This window comes from Phocoena sinus, chromosome 1 (genome assembly GCF_008692025.1).
Source record: "Phocoena sinus isolate mPhoSin1 chromosome 1, mPhoSin1.pri, whole genome shotgun sequence".
Taxonomy (NCBI): Eukaryota; Metazoa; Chordata; class Mammalia; order Artiodactyla; family Phocoenidae; genus Phocoena; species Phocoena sinus.
Window position 1 is genome coordinate 136,009,191 of NC_045763.1, and position 24,569 is coordinate 136,033,759.

General features: G+C 48.7%; 1 protein-coding gene across 1 annotated transcript; it reads left to right on the top strand.

Annotated features, from left to right (window-relative positions):
• Positions 1–240: 240 nt before the first annotated feature.
• On the top strand, positions 241–8,904 carry FAM163A (family with sequence similarity 163 member A). Its single transcript, XM_032642143.1, has 4 exons — positions 241–305; positions 3,974–3,994; positions 5,022–5,136; positions 5,743–8,904. Exons 3-4 carry the CDS (start codon positions 5,044–5,046, stop codon positions 6,151–6,153), a joined length of 504 nt encoding a protein of 167 aa, XP_032498034.1. The 5' UTR covers positions 241–305; positions 3,974–3,994; positions 5,022–5,043; the 3' UTR covers positions 6,154–8,904.
• The last annotated feature ends 15,665 nt before the right edge of the window (positions 8,905–24,569 follow it).

Sequence of the window (24,569 nt, forward strand, 5' to 3'; positions counted from 1 at the left end):
AGGACGGGATACGATGTGGCCTTAGAGGCCTGACCTCAGGTTCTTAGGCTCAGGGACCTCAGACCAAGGCAGCCGTGGAGGTCAGGAAACAAGCCCCCTTGGGGCTGTCCACTCCAGAGTCTTGGGGTCACAACCAGGTGCCAGCGTGTGCCCGTCTGTCCTCTCAGCCTCCCTTTCCAGCTCTCACTGACCTTCCCCTCTCTTCTCTGTCAGGGACTGACACCCTTGGCCATGACGTGCCCCCAGCTGCTGTCTGCTCAGGCACAGCCTGCGTGACTGGGCCGTCGCTGCTCCAGCTGTTTCACGTAAGTGTGAGGCACAGGAGAAGGTGCCCGGATGCTGGGTAGAGAGAGGTGTTGGTGGAGAGGGAGCTCCAGAAAGTCCTGGTCACAGAGGGCGGGCCCCGGGGGTCTGCAGTTGGCAACAGGATTGTCCTTGTTGGCTGTCCTCAGCCCCTGAGTTAGTCGCTACTGAATCCATTCTGTCCAGAGCTCCTAGGCCCTGTGAGGGAATGTAGGGACCTTGTTCTCAAGGCCTCAGGAAATTAATCAGGTAACTGGTGTGACAGAAACTCCACAGCACTGGCCCTTGGGTCCTGACTCAGACACTTGCTATTGTATGACTTTAGGCAAATCGTATAAAGGTCTGGCCTTCCCTCCTGTGAGTGGAGTTTTTGTATGGTTCAAAGGAGGTGTGTTAGTTATCTTTCGCTGTATAACAAACTACCACAATTTAGCAGCCTGCAAGAGCACACATCAATTATCTCACAGTTTCTGTGAGTTAGGAATCCAAGCATCGCCAGCTGGTTCACCGTTTCAGGGTTGGTCATGAGGCTGCATTCAAGGTGTCCACTGGGATTACAGTTTAATCTGAAAGCTCAACTGGGGAGGGATTCACTTCCACTCTCACTTAAGCGGTCGTTCGGTTCCTTTTGGGCCATTGGATTGATAGCTTTAACACCCTGCTGTCCATTGGACTGAGGGCCAGAGGCCATCCTCAGTTCCTTGCTACAACATGGGCCTCACCAGAATTCAACTTGCTGCATCAAAACCAGCCAGGGCGAGAGCTGGCTCACAAGAGGGAAGTCAGAATCTTTGAGAATCTACTCACAGAGTGACATCCCGTCCCCTTGGCTGTGTTCTGTTATTAGAGGCAGGTCACAGGTGGCACCCATCCTCAAGGGGAGGGGAGTACACAAGGCATGACTGCCAGGGGAGAGGCTCATTTGGGGCCATCTTAGAACCTGCCCATCATAAATGGCGACAGAAATGGAAACACGTTGTAAACTGTACAGTGAATGCTGTTTAGATTCAGGGAGTTACTGTGATCATTGGCATCTAGTTGCAAAGAGAAAATAAGCACCCCTGAAATCATAGAGAGCCACTGGGTGTGGGAATTTAAATGCTAAGTTGCACCACCAGGGCTGGGCCCTCTGGGAAGCTGGCTGGGACCTGGCTAGGTGACCACATGCACTTCACATGTGCCTTCTTGGTTTATGACTGTCAGGCCAGACTTAAGTGATCACAGAATGTCTGGGCCTTCCTTCTCCCCACAAATAGCCATGTTTGAAGGATATCTTAGAGGTTACAAGGGGCCCTCACATACATGAATCTTTTTCCTGAGTTTTTTGGTAATCTCTCTTTTACCATGAGAAAGAAGGTCAGTTTCCGAGATGGGATGTCCGCTAAGCAGCACAGTTGGGCCCTGAATGGGCCTTCAGCCCTGTGGCTCTGCCTGCACTGCAGTGCTCCCCATTTCCAGACCACTTCTGCTGTGCAGTCTTCACGGTACTGAAAGAGGGAGGCCAGGCATGGAAGGCAAAGAAGGGAGGGCACTGTTCTTGTATGGCTTCATAATTCCCCGTTCTCTAAAACAGCCTGGACACATCCCAGGGGACTATGCCAAGACTTTCAGTAGAGTGGACCACTGCTGCCTCCTCCAACTTCAGGTCATAGGCCTCTCTGTCCCGAGCAGCCCTCAGGGGTGAGCATGCAGGGGAAGCAGGGGAGGGTGGAGTGGTGTGGCTGTGATGGTGTGTAAGTCCTCCCAAGGCTGAGGTTCACCTGCCCGCCCCCAGCAAATACCCCAGTGAACCCTGAAGCGTGGCTCACCGTGCATTTGGGCAAAGTCAAATTGGTCTTGAACAAGGATGCTCTGGTCTGCATATCAGATGTGAGCGGAGAGATACAACTTGCTGCCCTCTGGTGGCAGATCCTAGTCATTACTGCCAGGCCTGTGAAAGAAACGCTGTATGGTGAGATGATTACCAAACTTTTAAGTACCCGCTGTGTGCCAGGCAGGAGGATAGGCTACAGTATAAGATGCAACTCCTGATCCCAGAGGACTCATAATTTAGCACAGGAGTCAAGATGTTCCCACATGAAAGTTGACAAGCATCATACCAAGACAGGATTTGAAAAGTGGCACCTGGGAAGGCGTTACAGCAGAATTCCAGCCGGAGAGAGTGCATCACCATGAGGTAGTCAGGGAAGGCCTCTCAGAGCCTTGAAGGATGGGCAGAATTTAAATAGATGGAGACAGTGAGAGCATGCTCTCCCCTGCTGAAACCCTTCAGGAACCCCCACTGTCTTCAAGAGAGTTAAATCCTAATTCCTTGCCTGCCTTACAGCCTCCCCAGCTTCATTCCTACCCCCAGCCTTCCCACATGCCTTACAGTTCCCGGAGCCTCTGTGTCCTTTCACACTCCTGGACCGTGCATTCCGTCCTCTCCACCTGGTCTACTGGACGAGCCCCCATTCAGCCTTTAGGAGTCAGCTCAAATATAACATGTTCCATGGAACTTTTCCGCAAGTGGTTAGCTGCCCCCTCCGCTGTGTTCCCACAGCCCCTGGTCTGTGCATCTCTGGTTCATAAGGCATATTAAGTGTCTTTTCATCACTTGGCTATAAACTTCTTAAGAACTGAGACTACCTGATGGGCAGAGGATTCATGCAGGGGGGACAGTGGGCGCTGAGGAAGAAAAGATAATTGGTGGTGAGCATGCAGGGAAGTGGGAGAGGGCAAAGCCTCTGAAGCTCAGTCTAAAAGTCTGCGCCCAGATAAATGTGTCCTGCAGGCAGTGTGGTGCCACAAAGTCTCCAGAGGAAGAGGGGTGCAGGGGCATGACGAAGGGCTAACTGTGGGTGATGTGAAGGGTGCTCAGAGACAAAACCAGCGAGATCTGTTAGGAAACCTTTGCACCAGTGCAGGTATGCGGTGCAGAGTCATAATTGGTGTGAAGAACAGAAAAGACTGGAAGAAACCAAAGAAGAATTTGAGGATTTGAAAGTCTGGGCATCTAGGGGAACACGCCACAGCTTTGTCAAACTCTAATATGCAAATAATCACCCGGGACCTTGTTAAAACGCAGGTTCTGACTCATTAGGCCTGTGGTGGGGCCTGAGATGCTACATTTCTAACCAGCTTCCAGGTGCTGCCAGGCTGTGGTCCACAGACCGCCCTGTGAGCACTTTGAGTGATTTAGAAGCAGAGCCAGGTGCACACAGGGCTCCAGGAGCACAATGGTGAGGAGCAGATGGTGTCTGGGTGAAGACAGGTGCCCCTTCCCCAGGTGAGCACAGCAGGGCGCCCGGCTTCCTGAGCAGCTGGCGTTCCAGCCCTCACTTACCCTTCGAGTAACCAACAGCCTGCAAAACCCTTTGTGGCAGCCCTGGTGGAACCACTAACAGAGGGGTTGGAGACGGGGAGCCCACTTGGAGAGAGGGCGATGACAGCCTGTCATGATTGGGTTCGAGGTGCCAGTGTGGGCATCTGAGGGACAAGTCTGTCCACTAAGCAGTTGGAGACACAGCCTCAGCTGCAGATTTGGGACCTCTAGGCCTGTTGATGATAGAGCCCATGGTGAGAGAGCAGGGTGAGGTGAGGTGGAGCTCAGGGATTAATCTAACCCTTGGGGCCTTTTTCAGGCTAACACTCTTCTAACAACATCTCCGTCCCTTTCATTGTCTTGCAGGTCACCGTTCCCTTTATGAACGTAAGTGCTTACGGTCATTCTGTCCTCAAGATGCCAAGTCTCCTCACACGTTCCTGCTCCGTTGACACAGCCCACCTTGGTCCCCGTGTGCCTTGGGGGTCGGGAATCCCCGTTCAGTGGCCTGAAAGGGGATTCGGCCCTCAGACAGCCTCATGCCCGGAGCGCGCCTCCACCTGTTAGCCCCCATTAGCAGGATCCGTCTGGCCAGCCTCGCCCCAACCTTACAGGGGCCAGAATGTGCCTGCCGGCTCCCTCTGAGCTCGCCTTGCCCTTGTTTTCCCCAAGAATTGGAAAGAGAGGAGATACGCCCCTCAAATGAGTTAGAGCCAGGGTGGAACTTCTGAGGTTCAGACCCTGTCCCCTCCACCTGGGTCAAGGGCTCAGGGACCGTCATCTCTTGTGCCCCAGAGGGCAGTGGTTAAGAGCATGGCCACCGGGGTGAACCAGGCTGGGTGGACTCCCAGCCACATCAGTCAAAGCCCCAGTTCATCGTGAGTGAAATAAGGATAATCAAGAACTATCTCAAAAGGTTATTTTTTTTCAGAAGGTTATTTTGAGGGTTAACTGAGATAACCAGGGGAGTGCTTACTGACACAGTGCCTCACACAGACTAAGGCCTCAGTGAACAGAAGTTATTATTCTCTGTGTCTCGGCCCCGTGGGGTAGGGGAAGGGGTGAGGGTTAAGCCTGATGTGAACAGAGGGGAGAGGGGAGAGGAGAGGGAGAAGAGAATTAAAGCAGAAAGACAGCAAGAACCTTTGAAACTGGATGGAAACAGGGAGCAGAATCACACCTTCAGTTAGCTCTGTGCCGCCTCTCTTCCCTTCCGCAGCTATAAGCCCCCCAGGTTAGGCTGGCCCAGGCCACAGCTACCCTCTGTCTTCAGGAAGCCCCTGGTGTTCCAGTGCCCAGGGCCCTCCCTGCTCTCGGGTCCCCCACGCCTTCAGCTGAGAAAGTTGCAGGAGGGCTCCCGGCCCCATGCCCAGGAGGGCAGCTGCCCCTCACCTCTCCGCACACGTCTTTGCAGAGTTTGATGGGGCGTCGGGCGGATGACAGCGGGAACGGTTGTGATCACTGGCGGAATCCTAGCTACGGTCATTCTCCTCTGCATCATCGCCGTCCTGTGCTACTGTAGGCTCCAGGTCAGTCCCCTGGGCCTGTGGCCAGAGGCCAGCAGCAAACCACGTCCCCAACATGGGGGCAGAACCTGGAGGCCCACTGCGGGCGGGACGAGGCCCAAAGCCGTGGAATGTGGGAGGCGTAAGTCAAGGGGGCTGGGAGTTGGGGGGCTGTCAGAAGGGAGCTGTGTTCCCCTCACGCCCTGCACACTTCGGGCACCCAAGAGAGTGAGCTGGGAAAATACCGGGTCACTGTGTTGTGTCTCCCGCGCGTCTGAGATTTCTGGAGTGCTGGGAAGGGCACCATGTGGGGAGACTCTGAAAGCAGCTCTCCGCACCCCAGCCTGTGCTTAGTAGGATCTGTATGTCCCTCCCTCTCTGCCTCCCCGCTCTCTCAGCCTCCACCTGAAGTCAATGCACTAGGAAGTAGCGGGAGGAAGAGGGAAGGAACTGGTCTTGCAGGGCCGGGAGGACATCGCTGTGGACCGTGGGCCTCTGGTGTTGAGTTTTCTCTCCGGGGCCAACCAAGCCCCTGGCGCGGGGTCCTCAGCGGAGCAGGGCCGTGGGCACCTGTGCGCAGCCAGAGGGGGGCATTCAGCCCTCAGGCAGCCCTCCCCACTCTCCCCTCAGTATTACTGCTGCAAGAGGAGCAGAGCCGAGGATGCACGCGAGGAGGAGGAGGAGGATCACGACCTGCCCGCGCACCGCAGAGGCCCCACCTGCAATGCCTGCAGCTCCCAGGCCCTGGACGGCCGAGGCGGCCTGGCGCCTCCCACCAGAGAGCCCTGCGGCCAGCCGTGCGGGGTGGCGGCCAGCCACTGCACCGCCTGCTCCCTATACAGCTCTCCCTTTTACATACGGACGGCTGACATGCTGCCCAACGGGGGCGGAGGCGAGAGGCTCTCCTTTGCTCCCACATACTACAAGGAGGGGGGACCCCCATCCCTCCAACTGGCAGCGCCCCAGAGTTACCCGGTGACGTGGCCAGGCTCTGGCCGTGAGGCCTTCACCAATCCAAGGGCTATTAGTACAGACGTGTAACCCCTTCCACCCCCGCCATGCACCAGCGCTGCTGCCCCAGCAGGAGCAATGGGGACAGCGGACGACACCCCCCAGCACGGCCCACAAGGACGGTCTCAGTTTTCCTGGCTTTCCTTTTCCCACAGTGGAGGGCCCACCCGGATTCAGGCTATTGAGGGCATTAAGAACCAGGGCAGGGCCTGGCCCCGCGGTCCACAGGTGGCGGCCTGACAGGTCGTGTTGGCAGCTTAGACAGTTTCTCTGTTGGGACTGTCCTGTGGCCAGTGCCAGCACTGCCACCACCGTCTCACTTCCTCAGTCCCCTGGCTTTGCCAGACCAGAGGAAAGCTGAGCAAAGGCTCTGGGGGCCTCCGGAGTCCTTGGGGGACAGAAGGAGAAAGGGGGTATGTAGGGCAAAGGGAGAGGCCAGAGCTGAGGCATTGGCAGAACTCGAGAAGGGAGAGGAAGGGATTAAAGGGACTCTTCAGGACCTGCTTGCTGAAATGAATCCAAGAGCTAGTTCACAATCTAGTTTTGTACTTCGCCTGTTCTAGAGACTGCATTCCCTGTAGCTGTTCCAACACGGATATTGCTTCCTGAACACATCACATCTGCATCTGCCTCTGTCTTCACAGAACACGTTGACTGGACTTTAAAGGCTGTGGCATAAGGTTATTTGTGAGGAATGCACCCAAAATGGATGTCTAGCCTTGTCTCCCCACAAATCCTCTTTCTCTGCCTCGGGAACCAGCTGCCCTGGCTGGAGAACCTTTTGCAAGTTTTGTTACTAGAGTTTGAGTAGCTTAGCAAAGGAAAGCCTGCTGATGGTCTCGGGGCCCTGGTCCGCCACACTGAGCACTGTGCGTGGATGCAGCCCTGCGAGGACGTGTGCATTCCCAGGTGTGTGCACATGGGCCTGTCACCAACAGTGCACACCAGGACTTTGCCACCTGTAGGAGCTGCAGAGCGGAAGGGTCTCTGATGTACCAACTAGAAAGAAAAATCTGACTCCAGACAGCAGGAGCGAAAGGTGACCAAGGTGGCGGCCAATCCCCACGGCAGCCAGCTGGCTGGTACAGGAAGAGCCTGCGGAGTCTCCCCTGGGATAATGCTGCCGCGTGGAAGCCACGGAAGCCCCTCCAGAGACCTGGTGTTCTCCCTAGGCATCCAGCCACGAGGCCACAGAGCAGGACCCCTTCGTTTCACCACGGATGGCAGCCCTCGCTCTGAGGATGGGAGGGATTTGACTTAGCAATCAGGTTCCATGCTGGCTGCCCTCCCTCCGCTGACCCACCCCCCAGTCACAGGACAGGGGCATGTTCATTGCTGTGTCACTCTAGCCCCAGTCCAACTCCCAGTTGTAACTCAGCTGTGGCCTTACGCTGCTTGAGTGAATGCATCTGATGAGTTTCCCAGTTGCCTCTGCAGTGAGGGGTGGCTGTCCCCCCACCTCCTAAGGGCATTAGGAACCCCCAGACTCTCTTGTGTCACCGAATGCTGCAGAGCGTGGGGCAGGGAGGGAGCTGGCCCCTCTGCTGAAATCTTGATTTTTGCATTTGCGACAGGGAGGGTGAAGCTGGGGAAGGGGAAGAGAATTCACCGCACCTTTTGCATCACTCTGGGCACTTGTCACCTTGCATCTCAACCTGTAATCGAGGATCACAGGGTTGAGAATCAGAGGAGCTCTAGGACCAGTCTGTTATCTCCTCTGAGATTCCATTTTCTCCAGGGAAATGAGACTTGCGCAGGTGGACTCTGAGGACCCTTTAATGCTCCATGAAGCCAGCACTCCCTGAAAAGTTCTGTCAGCCAGACCACTCTTTCTTGCCGCAGTCCTGGCAGGCGCTGGATGCACTTGCCAACTGCCTGATCCTGTGTGCAGGGATGTGTGTTAATGCATGAAAGACCACAGTAAAACACAGGGTTCGCAGGCAAAACCATTTTAATCGTCAGTGGAAAGCAGACATGTTTGACTGTCCTACTGAGTGACCTCAAATGATGACATTTCTCTGCTACCAGGAGACAGCTCTAGGTGGGGTAATGAGCTCTGTTTCAGAGCCGGGAGGGACCAGCTGAGGATGACAGCTTTTCATGCCCATCCCACTGCCAGCCCTTACTGGGCTAAGCACACCCCCTTGACACTAGCTGCTGGGCCTGGGCATCCTCGCCGCTTCCTGACGACCAGCCCCAGTGCCTTGCTTGCCGCCCTGGGATTCCACGGTCACACAACCACAGCAGGGGCTGCCCCTCCTCACCCAGAAGTTCCAGTACCACCCGCCTTGGGAGAAATCAAGACCCAGTCAACTCTCACCTGCTTCTTGGCCCTGATCTGTTGGGGTCCCTGAGTGAAAAGCATCTCGTGCAATCCCGTCTCCTCCTAGAGCTTTCCCAGCCTAAATCAACCCACATATCAAAATCTGAGCTTGGGGCATTGGAGAGATGGTGGCCGCGCCCCTCGCCACACAGCTGCACGTTGCTCAGGGCACAGGCTCAAGGTTGCCTGCCCGCCTCCCTGCAGCCACAAGGGCCTTGCCTGAGGAAAAGGAAGCTCACCCCACTCAACCACACTGTACTTTTTAGCTGCCGAGTCTGTGCTCTGGGACACTATGTGGACACTTTTCAAACTGCGCCCTAAACAGGAAGAGGAGAGGCAGGGGACACCCTGCTCTCTCCGCCTTTTCACTCCACCCCCACTTCACTGCTCCTGCTACAGATTTCTTGCCCTGCATCTTTGATAACTTGGAGTCACACTAAGTGAATGTCAAAATAAAGGAGGAGTTGGACATAGAAATCCCACAGGGTCCTCCGTTCTTTACCTGGGGGAGGGGCAGCTGGGCATGGATTTAAGAGTGAAAGACCCTTCTCATCGCCCACAATGTCCTTTTTCAACACTGAGATCTACCAGCTTCCTCTCCCTTCCTGCTTCCCTCTGCCATGTCCACCCCGACACTCCCATCCCTTTCCTTGCCTCAGTCGGAGCTCTCATCCAGGAAGGATGTGTCATTTGTTGGGAAAGGGGATTGCAGGGTAGCCACGGCTGTCGCTGAGGCGGAAGGAGCTCAGTCAATGATGCGGAGCCCTGGGGAGTAACCTGCCTCCACTCCACCCTCACTGTCCAGGCCCCTGGGGTCCTACCTGTAATTCGGGTCAAGGTCCCCGCTCTAAAGTCGGAGGAGGCCTCTGGGTGTCTCAGGGTGGGTGCCCAGCACACAGCACTGTCCAGCCCCTCGTCTCCCAGCCACAGCTGGTGTTGGGCTGAGCACCACAGGAATTAGGGAAGGAAGAGCTGCTGGGTCACAAAGCCTCCTCTTTCCCTGTGACCTAACATCCCAGCGATCTAGTCCTGGTGGTCAGAGGGTGGATTTTTGTGTTAGACTTCACTTTGAACTCCGGTTCCACCACTTACCATGTGACTTTAGGAAACGTTTTGGACCTCTCTGTGTCTCAGTTTCCTCATCTGTACAGTTGGGCTCACGGTGCCGACCTTATTCCATTGCTGTGAAAATTACGTGAGCCTGGCGCACACGGTAGCCATTGTCGTTAGTAGGATTTGGTGGGGACTCAAGTCTGAGCTGTGGAGGCAGCCGGGATTCCTCAGGCATCAGGGTGGAAGCCTCCTGGGGGCTCTTTTTCATCTCTCCCCCAAGCCTTCCAGAACCTCTCCTCCCTCGCCACTTCTCCCTGCCTGTTCCAGACGCTGCCAGGACCACCTCTCTGCCCATTACTGCCTCTCCCTTCATTTGGAAACTCCCTCATAACTGCTTGTGACTCTTTGAGAGACCAAGGGTCCTATCAACCTAGGACTGAATTTTGGCCTCACATTTGCCCCAGTAAATTGTACGAACAAGGGAGAGAATATCCATACGTACAACAGCTCAGCTCTCAGCTTGGCGCTGTGCATATTCCACTGGTTTCCAAGTTCAAGGCTTGGGTTTGAAAGTCAGGTCAGAAGGGGTCCAGAGGACATCCAGCTCCTCCTCTTGAGCCTGGACTCCCCAGACTGTCCATCCGTGGCCCTGCTGAGCCTCCCTCAGAACTTGCTAGACATTCTGGCTGCTCTGCTCCCAGTTGTTAGCGGGGAGGTGAGAGCGGGAGAAAGAGCAGGAGGGAGGGAGTCCCAGTGTCTGGCTGGGAGGAATGGGAATGTGCTTCTGTAGGACACCATCTGCATCTTCACAGAGTTAGGAAACCAGAGGAGAACTGGACCTGCCTCTCCCAGGGCTGGCGCTATGGGACCCACCTTCACTCGGCCCTGAATCCCACCCACCACCCCCTGCCTGGATCCATAGAGAACAGAGACATGACTGGCTGAGCGCTACACTCTAACCCACAGGCCACAGGGGACTCCATTTCCCTGGCTAACCACTGTATCATCACTTCCATCCCTCCTATCTGCGGGTGTAAACTTCCTAAGAAAGAACATCAAAGTCCTCTTTCTCTATTCAGTTTACAAAAGGCCAAGGTGACTCTGCGACCCTTCTGTGTTGCTATTCGTCTGTTTTTGTCACAATACTTGAAGTGTGACTTTAGGCAAGTTTTCTATATAATTCTAAGTTATTTGGGGAAATGTATCCACAGACTTGTTTCCACTTCAAGATGGGCTAAGGCAGCTGGTGCTAGGAAACTGAGATCTGGGAAATAAGACTCTGGGGCCTAATTCTGCTAGTTCTGTGAAGAGGATGCAACCATTCCCGTGGCCCCCTCCACAGGCGCCCTTAGAGAAGGACGGCCAGCCGGAACCAGACAGCCACCAAGCATCGCCCACCGACCTCCTGTCCTGTCTGCCTTCACATCCCTTGTCTGTGTCTTGCTGTGGGCGGGAAAGGGCTTCATCGGGCCAGATCATACTGCCTCTGCCTTACCCCCTTTCCCCTTTGCTTAAGGGGTTTACAGGGTACTTTTTAGATGGGAGGAAAGAGAGCCTGTAAGTATAATGTTGACACTTTGATCCTGAGTTTTGTTCTGGATCTAACTACACAGCTCAAGGTTAAACTCACAAAGTCTTCTGAACTCTTCTCGAACATAGGGCCCAACCAAAGGGAGAGGCCATCTCCAGACAACCCACTGTTACCCACAATAACAGTGTAGCTGAGGAGGCCATGACTCAACCCCCAGGGGGGGTTCTCTCGAACTCTTCCTCAGGCAAGACTCCTGAGCAGGGCAGGGTCCTGGGTGAGGGTGGGAGGAGGGTGGAGAATGGCACCTCCACCTTCTAATCTCTAAGAGGCAAGGTCATCAAAAGCAACCACACACAGGCTCTGAAAAATCTCAACGCTCTCCCAATCTGTGAAAGCACTGTCCAACAAACAAATTCAAATACATTCAGGAATAACAGACTTACCATGAATATTCTTAAGGATAATATTTTCTGCCTTTTAACCCATTTGTTGGGCAGCCGTGAACTCTTCCTGAAGCTTAGGAGACGAACATTCACCCTGCCCTAATCAAGGCAGAAGTCCCCCTTTCTCAAGCAAACTGCCCCCCACAGTCCCAGGCGAGCCTGCTTCCCCAGGATGTCCTTTTCCAAGGGTGGCTGGTCTCTAGGGGACAATCTGCCCAGGCCTCCAGGGAAGTACTTGGCTCCCAACTTCTCCATCCTGTCATCCCCCCCACCTCCTTCCTACACACACACTACCATCACCACCACTACCCCCAGCAAGGAACCACAGCCACAGCCAGGAGTTGGCAGGTAGATGAGGCAGCCTTCTCCCTGAGCTCACTGGCTCCCAGGCCTGCCCCACCCAGTGGGCAGGACAGTTCCAGTCTTCACAGGGGTGAACATCCAGAAGCCGGGTGGCTGGATCGCATTGGGCATCTGAGATCACCTTCTCCTCCAAGTCTCAACAGAAGATGACACAGCTCATCCAGCGCCGGCCATGGGCGCCTGAGGCCTTGGAGGCACACAGGGCTCCTGTGCTGGCCTGCCTGCAGGTACAAGCCAGATCCCACATCCACGCCAACCCATCCCAATATCTGCATATCCTCCTGGGCTGCGTTTTGCCTTGGGCCAGAGGTTTTCTTTCTACCCATTGGGAATTGCATCCTTGTTTCTATCAAAAGATCATTCCCTGAGAAGATCTGTGTTCCGGGTCTAATCAAACATCCTGAAATTATAGCAGAGGCCTGACCCTCCTCACAACATCCTCTGAATTCTTTCTCCAAACATATAGGGCCCAACCAAAGGAACCCAGCATGGTCAGAAGACCCCAAAGCCCAGGCCCCTGCATAGACACCGAGGGTCTCACCAGACCGTCACCCTCCTCTTGCCTCCTTCCCACCATATGTGGCCCCGGTACCCCCATCTGAGGAGGAGCCCTGAGCTAGTGACGACAAATGAGCAGGAACCCAAAAAAGAAAATTTAAGAATTGAGAATTTCCAATGAGGTCAAAAAGTGGTAATATAAAAGGTTGGACCTCGGAAGGATACATAAAAAACAAATACAAATGGCTTCCTATTGGGAGGGAGTGGGGAATCAATAAGATGAAGGTAGAAACAAAGCTGTTCAGTGTATGCCTGGTTATATTATTTTGACTTTGTAACTCTACATTTTGAAAAGTTTTTTCGTCTGTTAAATTATACCAGACTGTGCCTGAGAATAAGCGAGTACCTTCCCGGCAGTCACGTGCAGGTACCCACCCAGCTGTGAGCAGAGCCCTTGGGGGGAAGCCTGCTGAGGCCCGTGCTCAGAAGCCTAACTGAAGAGAGGCTGAGTCTCCTAAGATGCTGCGGCATTTGGATCCTCCCAGCCCTGGGGCTGGGTCACAGCTTCTGCCTGGGGACCCTCCACAGGCAAAGAGGCTTCTGTGCCGCAAGTAGGGAGCAGTCTTCTCCCCACAAGGCCAGCGGGCAGAAGGCTAGAGGGAGAAACAGTGTCAGCCAGAATAGGTTCCTATCAGATAATTATTTTTTGAATGTTTTTTGTTGTGGTAAAATATCTGTAACATAAAAATTTACAATTTTAACCATTTCGAGGTGTATGATTCAGTGGCATTGGTTCAGCAGTGGACTGATTTATTTATTTGAGATACAATTGACATATGGCATTGTATTAATTTTAGGTGTGCAACATAATTTAATATCTGTATATAATGCAAGAGGCTCACCACAATAAGTTGAAAGGCCATTAGCACATATAGGTACACATTTGCAGTTGTTTTTTGATGAGACTTTTAAGATCTATTCTCTTAGCAACTATCCCATATACAATATATATATTTTTTAATACAGTATTGTTAACTATAGTCACCGTGCTGTACATTACATCTCCAGAACTTTTTATCTTATAACTGCAAGTTTTACTTTTTTAAATTTGGTAACAACTTAAGTTCAAACACATTCTAAAGCTACTTTTTTACCCTCACCGCCCCGCCATGCTGTTTTTGTTGTCACAGTAGGTTCTTTTAATACTGTGCTTCTCCAGTTCACTTGCTAGCTTTCTCCAGTAGAGAAGGCAGTAGCCAAGGGCTCAGGATCTAGGCTCTGGTCTCAGTTTTGCACTAATAACCACGTGGCCTTGGATGGTCACTTAGTCCCTCAGTTTCCCCATCTGTAAAATGAGGGATTTAGACTATACAGCTATTCCAATCATTTCATTTTGGTATTTTACGCCCCCTTCTTTTAGAAGCTTCTAGGCAATGAAACTCAAAGCCAAAGTGTAAGGAGCCTATTGGTTATCTAAGTCCAATCAAATGATGTCAGAACATTTCAGTAAGGACAAAACAACCTGGTTGTCAGAAACCTGACTCGTTTGTAACTTTCAGGAACTGATGTGTTGCAGAAAGTTATAAATGAAGTTCAGGGGCCAGAAACCATCATTCCCTTGGTGACCCAAGTGGTTCCCTCTGCAGCCGTGTCCACAGCTTGGAGCCATGTGACCCAATTCTAAGGGTGAACCAAAGTGCTCCCAAGCTGAGCTAGGCAGGAAGGCCAAAGGGCACAAATTGTGGAAAACAGCCATGAGAGAGAAGGACTAACATAGGCAAAACTGTTCATTCAACTAACATTTGCTGGGGATGCAACACTAGGTAACAGACATTGTGCTAGGAGCTGGAGAAATATAACTGAAAAGTACCACCCCTGCCCTCAAGAGGTTTATACTCCAGGGTGGAAAATTAACACATACTTCACAGGTAAAATACTAAACCCTCCAAGTATTCACTTGCCCTGGACTAAAACAGAGACTGGAGGCTCAAAGGGTAGAAGATGGAGCTCATTATCCTCATGGTCAAAGACAGGAAGGGGCAGTGTTCAGCGGCTACCAGATGTGGCACCGTTACTTTAGGAAGCTGATACCAGCCTCAGCACTTCTTTCCTGCCAGACATTGTCCTCATGTTAGAAAGAGCGAAGTTGCTAAGTCAGCTCAGGCTGACAAATGACCATAGATAGGTGCCTTAAGCAACAAACATTTATTTGTCACAGTTCTGGAGGCTGGGAAGTCAAGATCTAGGTATTTTCAAATATGACGTCTGGTGAGGGCCCACTTCCCAGTTCATAGATGGCCATCTTCTCACTGTGTCCTCATATGGTGGAAGGGATGAGAGAGCTCTCTGGGGCCTCTTTTATAAGGGCGCTATCCTATTCATGAGGGCTCCACCCTCATGACCTAATCACTGCCCCCCCAAAGACCCCACCTTCTAATACCATCACGTTGTGGGGTAGGATGTCAATACATAAATCTTGGGGAGACACAGCATTCAATCCATTGCAGATGGGTCTCAGGTCCCTGAGACAAGAAACCATTGATCAAGGCAATTTGTAGACAACGAAGAGAGACTGAAATTCAAGCAGAGACAGGTACAGACATGCAGAGGATGTGCTAGGCTAAAGGCCTTGAGGAGGTGAAGATACATAATGTGGTGAATTAAAGAGACACAAGAAGAAAGAAGAGAGACTCTAAGACTCGATCCCAGCTGTCAGGATCACAGAGTCCTAGGGCTAGAAGACAGTCAGAGGTCACATAGTCAACCCCACCTCAATGCACTGTCAACGCAAATAATCATCGATAACCAATCTAAAAATAGAGGGGAGTTTTACTCAAGCCAAACTGAGATATAGCCCTGGAGACAGCCTCTCAGTAGCTCTGAGGAATTCCTCCAGAAAGCATGGTTTTCGGCACAGTTTTATATCTTATCAGAACGAAGAACAACAAACATGACAGGGGTACATTCCTTCAAGTTTTCCAAAAAAGACAGATTAGCAAATACACAGTGAGTCAGTATGGCCTTGGCGCCTGGGAAGGGAGCCTTATCATCAAAGGAGTACTAGCCTTGATGTCCCAGGAAGGGAGGCATTTATCTTTATCTTCACAACGGACATTCTTTACTTCTGCACAGTGCACCCTCTTCTTTAATGGTTAGGGCAGATGTACAATGTATGTGTGATGGGCCACAGACAGACTGTCCTAGTTGGCATAAAGTTCAAGCCAAATCGTGTACAAGCTGGAATGACTTCCGCATCCCTCAATATGAGAAAATTTCTTCCATCACCGTTAGAAACCATCTGACAGGGGAAAAAAGTGTCCTGTTTTGAGGGATAACCAGACAACTTTGGAGTCTAAGGTGATCGTTACAGAGCAAAGCCAGCCCTGGCAGAGCATGACCCGATGGTGCTTGGCAACTATGATTGAGTCAATCACAGGTAAATGTTGAAGGGCAAGAGCTTGAATTTGTCTTCTCATTCTCAGAAAACGTAAGCCCCTGCTGCTTCTCTACCAAGGGGAAGAAAAGGACTGAGCTACAGAAAATATCTAGCTGGGAGGTACTTACAAATAAAAAGGGAGTCATAACTCCCTCATGAGTGTCAGCTTCTTAGACACTGGAGCCACAAGTACCAAACTAGGAAAGCCAGGAGTGGCTCCAGGAAGGGCAAGGAGGAAATGGAGGATCCAGGACTTGCTACAGCTTTGTGGTTCTACAAGAAAGTATGTTTACAGCTTCTGGGCCAAATGGAACAGGGCTTGGTCATGCATGCGTTTGTGTCTGTTCCCCACGTGGCTGACAGAGCCAAAGCCCTGTCATTTCATCGCCTCAGCAATGGTGGTGGCCAGGTCACAACGAGCCCTCGGCAGCTTTGAGGAGGAGAGGAGTGTGGAATTTGGTAGACCTCGGCAGGGCAGTCGTGATGGGGATGATCAAACCAGGCAGGCACGGCTCAGCAAGCCTCCCTTCCCCCACAGGTTATCCGCAGTGTCACCTGATGAATGGAACCAGCGCTCACTCCACTTTTCAATATTTTAAGAATGTTAAACTAGAGCAAATTTTTTTTTTTTTTCGGTACGCGGGCCTCTCACTGTTGTGGCCTCTCCCGTTGCAGAGCACAGGCTCCGGACGTGCAGGCTCAGCGGCCATGACTCAAGAGCCCAGCCGCTCTGCGGCATGTGGGATCTTCCCAGACCGGAGCGCGAACCCACGTCCCCTGCATCGGCAGGCGGACTCTCAACCACTGCACCGCCAGGGAAGCCCAAACTACAGCAAATTTTAAATTACAATGCCTAGTTGTGTTTTTTCCCACAGGGGCATTTCTACTCCCATAGACATCTGCTCTAAACTTTAGACAGAACATGGGATCCCAGGACCACTGGGAATTAGAAAACAGAGTGAAAATGGTAAGCAAAAGTCATTTACTCATTTTTCCCAAGTACATCTGTGAACTCAACAAACTGTCTATTTTTGCTTTTTAATATAGTGTGTTTTTGCTATATGACTATGAAAATTCCTGACAGCTGATGCTACCAGGTGGGGTTGGTGTATGGAGAGTTATTTAAAACACTAAACAACATAAATCTAGAAGTTTAAATCCTTCCTCTGCAAAAGGCCATCCATGGACTTGAACAAGCCATCCCACTAGTCTTTATTTAGTGTTCTGTGTGCTGTAAACTTAGGCTCGATGCTGCCCACCAGGATGTAGGGAACCAGGATGTAGGGAGGGGCAAATTATGGGGACTGAGTGCTGTCTGGACCATACCTGTGCATGCTCTGCACCCAGTTTGCTCTCCCCGTTAGATCATATCTCTTCAAGACCTTTCTGAAAGGCAGCTGTCACCTTCCCACTGGGCCTGATAGGGTCACCCCCTCAGAGGAACACTTGCATTTTCTTTCTGTGTTTTGTGTTTGGGTGCTGTCAGATGAAACCCTGTCAGGGAATAACCAGCCCCAAAACACAACTGGGAAGATAGTTTGCTGCAATGAGTGATTTGCAGGCTCTGGTGGGGTCGATCATCTCTAATGCAGGGCTGGTGACCCCTCCTGTAGCCTCTTGAAACCACGATGCTATTAAGCCCCCAAATATCAATCTCCTTCTTTCAGACTTTGGACAGCATGTTGTTTATGGGTATGTGACTGTCAGCAAGAAGGACATTCTGCCAAATATAAATTCTTGGTCATACTTCCCACAGATAGAAGAGGCAAGATCCTATTCAAGATTACCAACTTTTGGGGTGGAAGAAAATATTCTCCCAAACCAGGTGAAAGTATTTTCCCATCGCGGAGCACAGGCTCCAGACGCACAGGCTCAGCGGCCATGACTCACGGGCCCAGCCGCTCCGTGGCATGTGGGATCTCCCCGGACTGGGGCACGAACCCGTGTCCCCCACATCGGCAGGCGAACCCACAACCACTGCGCCACCAGGGAAGCCCCAGGTGAAAGTTTTGATTTTTCCTAAGTCATTGAGATAGCCAATGTTCTGTTCAGTTCTCGGCACACGGTGGGCACTTGGGAAATATTCACTGAACTGAAGGTAGCCTCATGCCTAAGATTACAGAAAGCAAAGTCAGAGGAGGAGAAAGAGCGTTACAGGATGGGGGGCGGTACTAGGAGAAGACTTAAAGACCACCAATAGCCTTGGTAAGAGGGCATTTACAGCCTTAGGCCAGGAACAAATATTCTCATAGAACTTCTGTTATTCATCATTATTTGCAAAATAATCAGAATTCCATGGGAGAGGGGCTTCCTTTCACAGAGAACCATGGTAGTTAGGGAGCAGCACAGGCAGTATTGTTTTCTGTGAAGATCCTCAGTGAACTGAGTGATTCCAAAGATGAATAAACTCTCCCACTATTGGGGGTTGGGTGGGGAGGGACGGAGGGATCACTCTTATCTTATATTTGAGTGTGAATAAAATTGATGCTTTTATAGCGCAAAAACTAAGAACTTCAGCGTACGGTAGGTTTTTAGATTTGAGAAGCACATTTTCTAGCCTCTTCTAGCTACGGTGTAATCAAAAAAACAAGACAACCCAAACTAAGCAGTTTATTTGCTTCTTGGATATGCAGAGTAAATGTCAGGAAGATGCCAATTTCCCACCAGATCATTAAAAATTGTAATACAATCCCCATGAAAAACTCTAATCTTTTTTAGACAAGGTGATTTTAAAGTTCATTTGAAAAAATAAGTAATAACGGTAGGAACTTTGTAAAAATAAATAAATGAACCACCACCAGTATTAAAGCTCCAATAATTAAAACTGTGGTGTTTATGCCTAATGACCAGCTCAATGGATCAGAAAATTCAGAAACAGGCACAAACACATATGGGAACTAAGTTTGTGACAAAGTGGCACTTCAGATCAGTGGGGGAAAGATAGATTCTCAGTAAATGATGTTTGAATAGCTACAGTAATTCAGTGAAGTAGGTCACTCAGACTTTTTGTTAAATGTGAATATTCACTTTCAAATATGTAAACGAAGTCTATAATGTAACTCAAAGTTAAAATCACCATTTGTGATAGGTTTGAAAAATCTATCATTTAATTTAATAAACAGTTATCATTGTAAGAGTAAAATACTGAATCAGTTACGTTTGTGAAAGTTGTTAATTTTATGTAAAAAAATATGAACTTGAAAACACTTAGGGAAATAAATTGACAGTTGATATGAATATCAAGAAAGATACATTTAGGAGAATAACGTTACATTCTTTTTGAGATAAACACCACTTATTAAAATGTAAATAATAGTAAGGAGATGTTGGTCAAAACTTTCAGCTGTAGGTTCTGGAAATCTAAGGTACAGCATGGTGACTGCAGCTAATACTGTATTGTATACTTGAAATTTGCTAAGAGAGTAAATCTTGTGTTCTCACCACAAAAAAGGGTAACTATATAAGTTGATGAATATGTTAACGACTGTGGTGATCATTTCACAATATATGTATATCAAATCATCATGTACACCTGAAAGATATATTAGTTTATTTGCCAATTATACCTCAATAAACCTGGAAAAATGTAAATAATTCAAAGCAGATAAGAGATTAGATATCATAATTTTAATCTTCCTATGATTATTTGGGGTGCTATTAGTTAACAAAATAATCTTTAAACACTGTATTTAATTTTTAAGTATGTAATAGGGAAGAACCTTCGTATTCTATTACAGGTTAATCACTAAAGGAATGTTGCCTATAAGCTTAAATTATACATAATGGCCCATCTCTGGGAACCCTGCCTCCCAGGTAATGAGCATTAAGCTAAAATGCTTCGCAGGAATCATCCCGACCAGGCACACCTGTGAATGACTGCAGGAGGAAAGAAATTATCACATCCTCCCAGAGGCTGATGGGAACCAGGAAATGCTTGACTCTGCTCCCTCCCCTTTTAGTATAAAAGAAGCCTGAATTCTAACTCAGGCAGGATGGTCCTTTGTGACACGGGTTCGTCATCTTCTTGGCCTGCTGGCTTTCGGCATAAAGTTGCTATTCTTTGCCCCCTCAAGTCGTCTCTCGACTTACTGGCCTGTCGTGCGGTGAGCAGTACAAGCTTGGACTCAGTAACAGGTATTTATTTCCATTTAGGTCATGAGTCTTTTTTTCTTAGTCTTATTAGGAATTTTTCAAATCTTGTACAGATGCATTAAAAATAAGATGTCAGGGCTTCCCTGGTGGTGCAGTGGTTGAGAGTCCGCCTGCCGATGCAGGGGACATGGGTTCGTGGCCCGGTCCGGGATGATCCCACATGCCGCAGAGCGGCTGGGCCCGTGAGTCATGGCCGCTGAGCCTGCGCGTCCGGAGCCTGTGCTCTGCAACGGGAGAGGCCACAACAGTGAGAGGCCCGCGTACCGCAAAAACAATAACAGAAAAAAAAAGAAAAGATGTCAACTTTGCCACCTCAAACTATCATGGGGAGGAAATAATTCCAAAATTATGTATAAGAACACCTGTGAATCAGATATAATAAAGAACAGAGTGTATGAAGAAAAGAAGTACAATATAAATGCTAACAACTCTTATTAAATAATATTCATTATTATTTAATAAAACAAAGGGACATTTAGTCATATGAAAAGAACACTAATGGTTTTGACAGCATGCTGAACTGATGCTGAATTCATCTGTGCTTCTGCTTTTCTTGCTTTCTGAGAATTCCTGATCACTCAGAGAGCAATATGGTGAAAATCTGATTGAAGAAATATACACCTTATCTGTGCTGTTTCTTTTGTAATTGGAATAGCTAACCACTTGGTAATCATGCCCCACACTTTCACCACTAAATAATAACCATTGAACTGATGGCTCTTGTAAAAGGTACTTTCCTTCTTTGTTTAAATTTGCTAATTCAGGCATTAAGTTTAAAGACAACTCTATAGGAAGAAAGACTATTACCTCGAGTTCACTTGTAGTGATTATTTGGGGTGATATTTTTTAATTAAAACAAGGGGGAGAATCATTTTTCTTCCTATACCTACCAAGAGTATAACGTAAAAAATGGCACCAGCTCTTGTGTTGTGGCTCCTGTTTATTCTGACTGCTGCTGTATACTTAAATTTTCAAATCAAATGCAGTCGCTGAAGTTTTTTTGTTACTTTTTCATTAGTTTCCTGTAAGCATACTGACATTCTTCTAAAAGCCATTCATCTAGATTTTACCTGGAGAATATTCTACATACAGCTTACTTTCTCAGTGAAACTCATAAACAAGTGGATGAAAAACTGATAAAATGTTGTGCAATATCACTGACAATAGACCAACATGGTGATTTAGTATAGCCCCACATCATGTGATGAAATTACTGGCTATAATCAGAAAGACAGTGGGGCATATTCAAATTATCTTTCTCTAGCCAAACTACATGGCATATAAGAAATTATGAAACTAACTTGTAGCATACTTACAGGAGGCATTCAAACAAGATGTTTTTTTTTTTTTTTTAATTTATTTATTTATTTATTTTTGGCTGTGTTGGGTCTTCGTTTCTGTGCGAGGGCTTTCTCTAGTTGCGGCGAGCAGGGGCCACTCTTCATTGCGGTGCGCGGGCCTCTCACTATCGTGGCCTCTCGTTGCGGAGCATAGGCTCCAGACGCGCAGGCTCAGTAGTTGTGGCTCACGGGCCCATTTGCTCTGCGGCATGTGGGATCTTCCCAGACCAGAGCTCGAACCCGTGTCCCCTGCATTGGCAGGCAGATTCTCAACCACTGCGCCACCAAGGAAGCCCAAACAAGATGTTTTTTTTAAAAAGCTGCTTGAAACAAAAGAATTACTGAATTTTTGTGGATAACAATACTAATTTTGCAGGGCTTGCCTAGCAGCCATCTTGCTTATATAACCAAACTGGTGTGTCTCACATGGGGCACACCAGAGCCTCTGCCTGAGTGGATGCAGGCCCAGGAGGCCTATGGCTTTAGCCCCACTCGGCACTTTGTTTGTACCGTTTCTGATCCTTAAAGGTGCATCTCTTGGCTTTGTGTTATTTTTGTTTTTTAACTTTATTGAAGTATAGTTGATTTACAATGTTGTGTTAATTTCTGCTATACAGCAAATTGATTCAGTTATACATATATACATTCTTCTTCACATTCTTTTCCATTATGGTCTATCACAGGATATTAAATATAGTTCCCTGTGCTATACAATAGGACCTTGTTGTTTATCCATCCTATATATAATAGTTTGCATCTGCTAATCCCAAACTCCCAATCTTTCCCTCCCTTACCCCCTTGGCCACCACAAGTCTGTTCTCTATGCCTGTAAGTCTGTTTCTGTTTTGTAGATAGGTTCATTTGTGTCATATTTTAGATTCCACATGTAAGTGATATCATATGGTATTTGTCTTTCTGACTTTCTTCACTTAGTATGATAATCTCTAGGTCCATCCATGTTACTGCAGATGGCATTATTTCATTCTTTTTTATGGTTAATACTCCATTGTATATACATACCACATCTTCTTTACCCATTCATCTGTCAATGGACATTTAGGTTGTTTCCATGCCTTAGCTATTGTGAATAGTGCTGCTATGATCATAGGGGTGCATGTATCTTTTCAAATTAGAATTTTGTCTGGGTATATGCCCAGGAGTGGGATTGTAAGATCATATGGTAATTCTATTTTTAGTTTTCTGAGGATGCTCCGTACTGTTTTCCATAGTGGCTGCACCAACTTAGATTCCCACCAACAGTATAGGAGGTTCCCTTTTTCCACACCCTCTCCAGCATTTGTTGTCGACTTTTTTTTTTTTTTTTTTTTTTGCGGTACGCGGGCGTCTCACCGTTGTGGCCCCTCCCGCTGCGGAGCACAGGCTCCGGACGCGCAGGCCCAGCGGCCATGGCTCACGGGCCCAGCCACTCCGCGGCATGTGGGATCCTCCCGGACCGGGGCACGAACCCGTGTCCCCTGCATTGGCAGGCGGACTCTCAACCACTGCGCCACCAGGGAAGCCCTGTTGCGACTTTTAATGACGGCCATTCTGACTGGTGTGAGGTGGTACCTCATTGTAGTTTTGATTTGCATTTCTCTAATGATTAGTGATGATGATGGCTCTGTGTTTTTCAATTTCCCTTGAATTTATTCTATTATTGTTACATGTTTGGAGTTACAAAAAGATGTTAAAATGGCATCTTAGGTAATATAATAATAAAAGGCATTACAGAGTTGACGGTTCATCTTAAGTACTGGTTTGTATATTAGAAAATTAGGGATCCTAAAAAGTGTCAGGCTACAGGTCAAAAAAGACGATTTGTGTCTCATTTGTACTGTTTGTGTGTATGAGGGCCTCCGGAGGGCCTAAATTCATGTATCATGTGGGTGGATTCTTCAGTAAAGTGTGCCCTGCCCATATATGAAACAGGATCTCCTTAAGTAGCTAAGGACTTCACTCAGTAGCTAAGATCATTCCCTAGTTTAGCTTGATGAAGCTACTTTGTTAAAGAAAAAAATATCCAATGACGCATGTTAAAAATGGTAAGGCAGACTTGATTCAGGACCCTCATTATAGGTATAGGGACCACTGCAGTGGGATGTCACAGTGGGGAGAGAGACTGGGTTCAACTCCAAATATAGCTTGGGCAAGGAGGAATTTATAACCAAGGAGCAGGGATGGAAAACAACTAAGAGGAAACACCAAGGAAACGGGGGTTCTGGCTAAACTGACCTATCAGGCCAGAGTGATCAGACATCACCTAGGGGATGGAAGATGGAAGGTGAGGAGCCAGGTAGGATATTGAGGGTGTGGGGTTCTAGTTAAATTGACTTAGCAGGATTCTTGCTAAAACTGTGTTTTCCAAAGAAGTACACAGATAGGCCTAGAAAAATATTCAGGAGCCTGACTAAAGTTTGGTCAAGCAAAGAATCATTGTCAGCTTCTGCATGAAACGTCCCATGACCCAGACTGCAACTTCAGACTTGACATCATTTTTATCGTATACTATTTAAAATTACAATTCCTACAGTAACTAAATAACTCATAGCACCTCTCTTCCTTATTAAGCAGTTTTCACAGTATTGAGGCTTAAGTCTGTTCCTACGTACTTGGAGAAGTATCTTAATATCCTCTAGTGGTGAGTTTATGAATTAAAAAATCACGTTGCTGAAAACCCTGTGTTCTTTGCCTTCAGGCTCATCTTGTCCTTTGACTTTAGCCCATTCCACTGAAAGCTCTTATTTAAGACATGCTGACTCCCAAGAGTTCCTATTTTTCTAAACTGCAGGAATAAATCAGATTTTCAAAACTGAATTCAGATTTGGTGGAAAATTGTTCAATAAAATGTCGATAGGTCTGTTGTTTTTAGTGGGGTACAAACAGTGGGGACAGAAAGCTGGGAGAAGGGTGGGTGAGGGGCTGAGATGGGTATTCAGGTGCTTCTGTGCTCTAACTCTGGTTTGACAACATTTTACAGCAGAAATTCTTAACACACTGTCCTCTCCCACCCCCGACACACAACTGAAAGATGTCCACTCTTAAGATTAACACATTCCCAATCAGGACACCTAGGTTAGGAGCAATTCCCAGAGCTCTACTTACAAGCCCTCCCTCTCTCCTACTGAAGAAAACCTCATTAAGTAGAAATAGCACACGAAGAATGCTAAATGAGGCCTGCAACTGATGGCCTGGTACCTCCTGACACTCACAGGATTCTTTAGCTCTTGAACTTATTACCAAAGGAGGGCAGTTTCCTTTCCCATCATTAATGACCATATGCCCATTTCTATAAACTTGCTATTTGGGG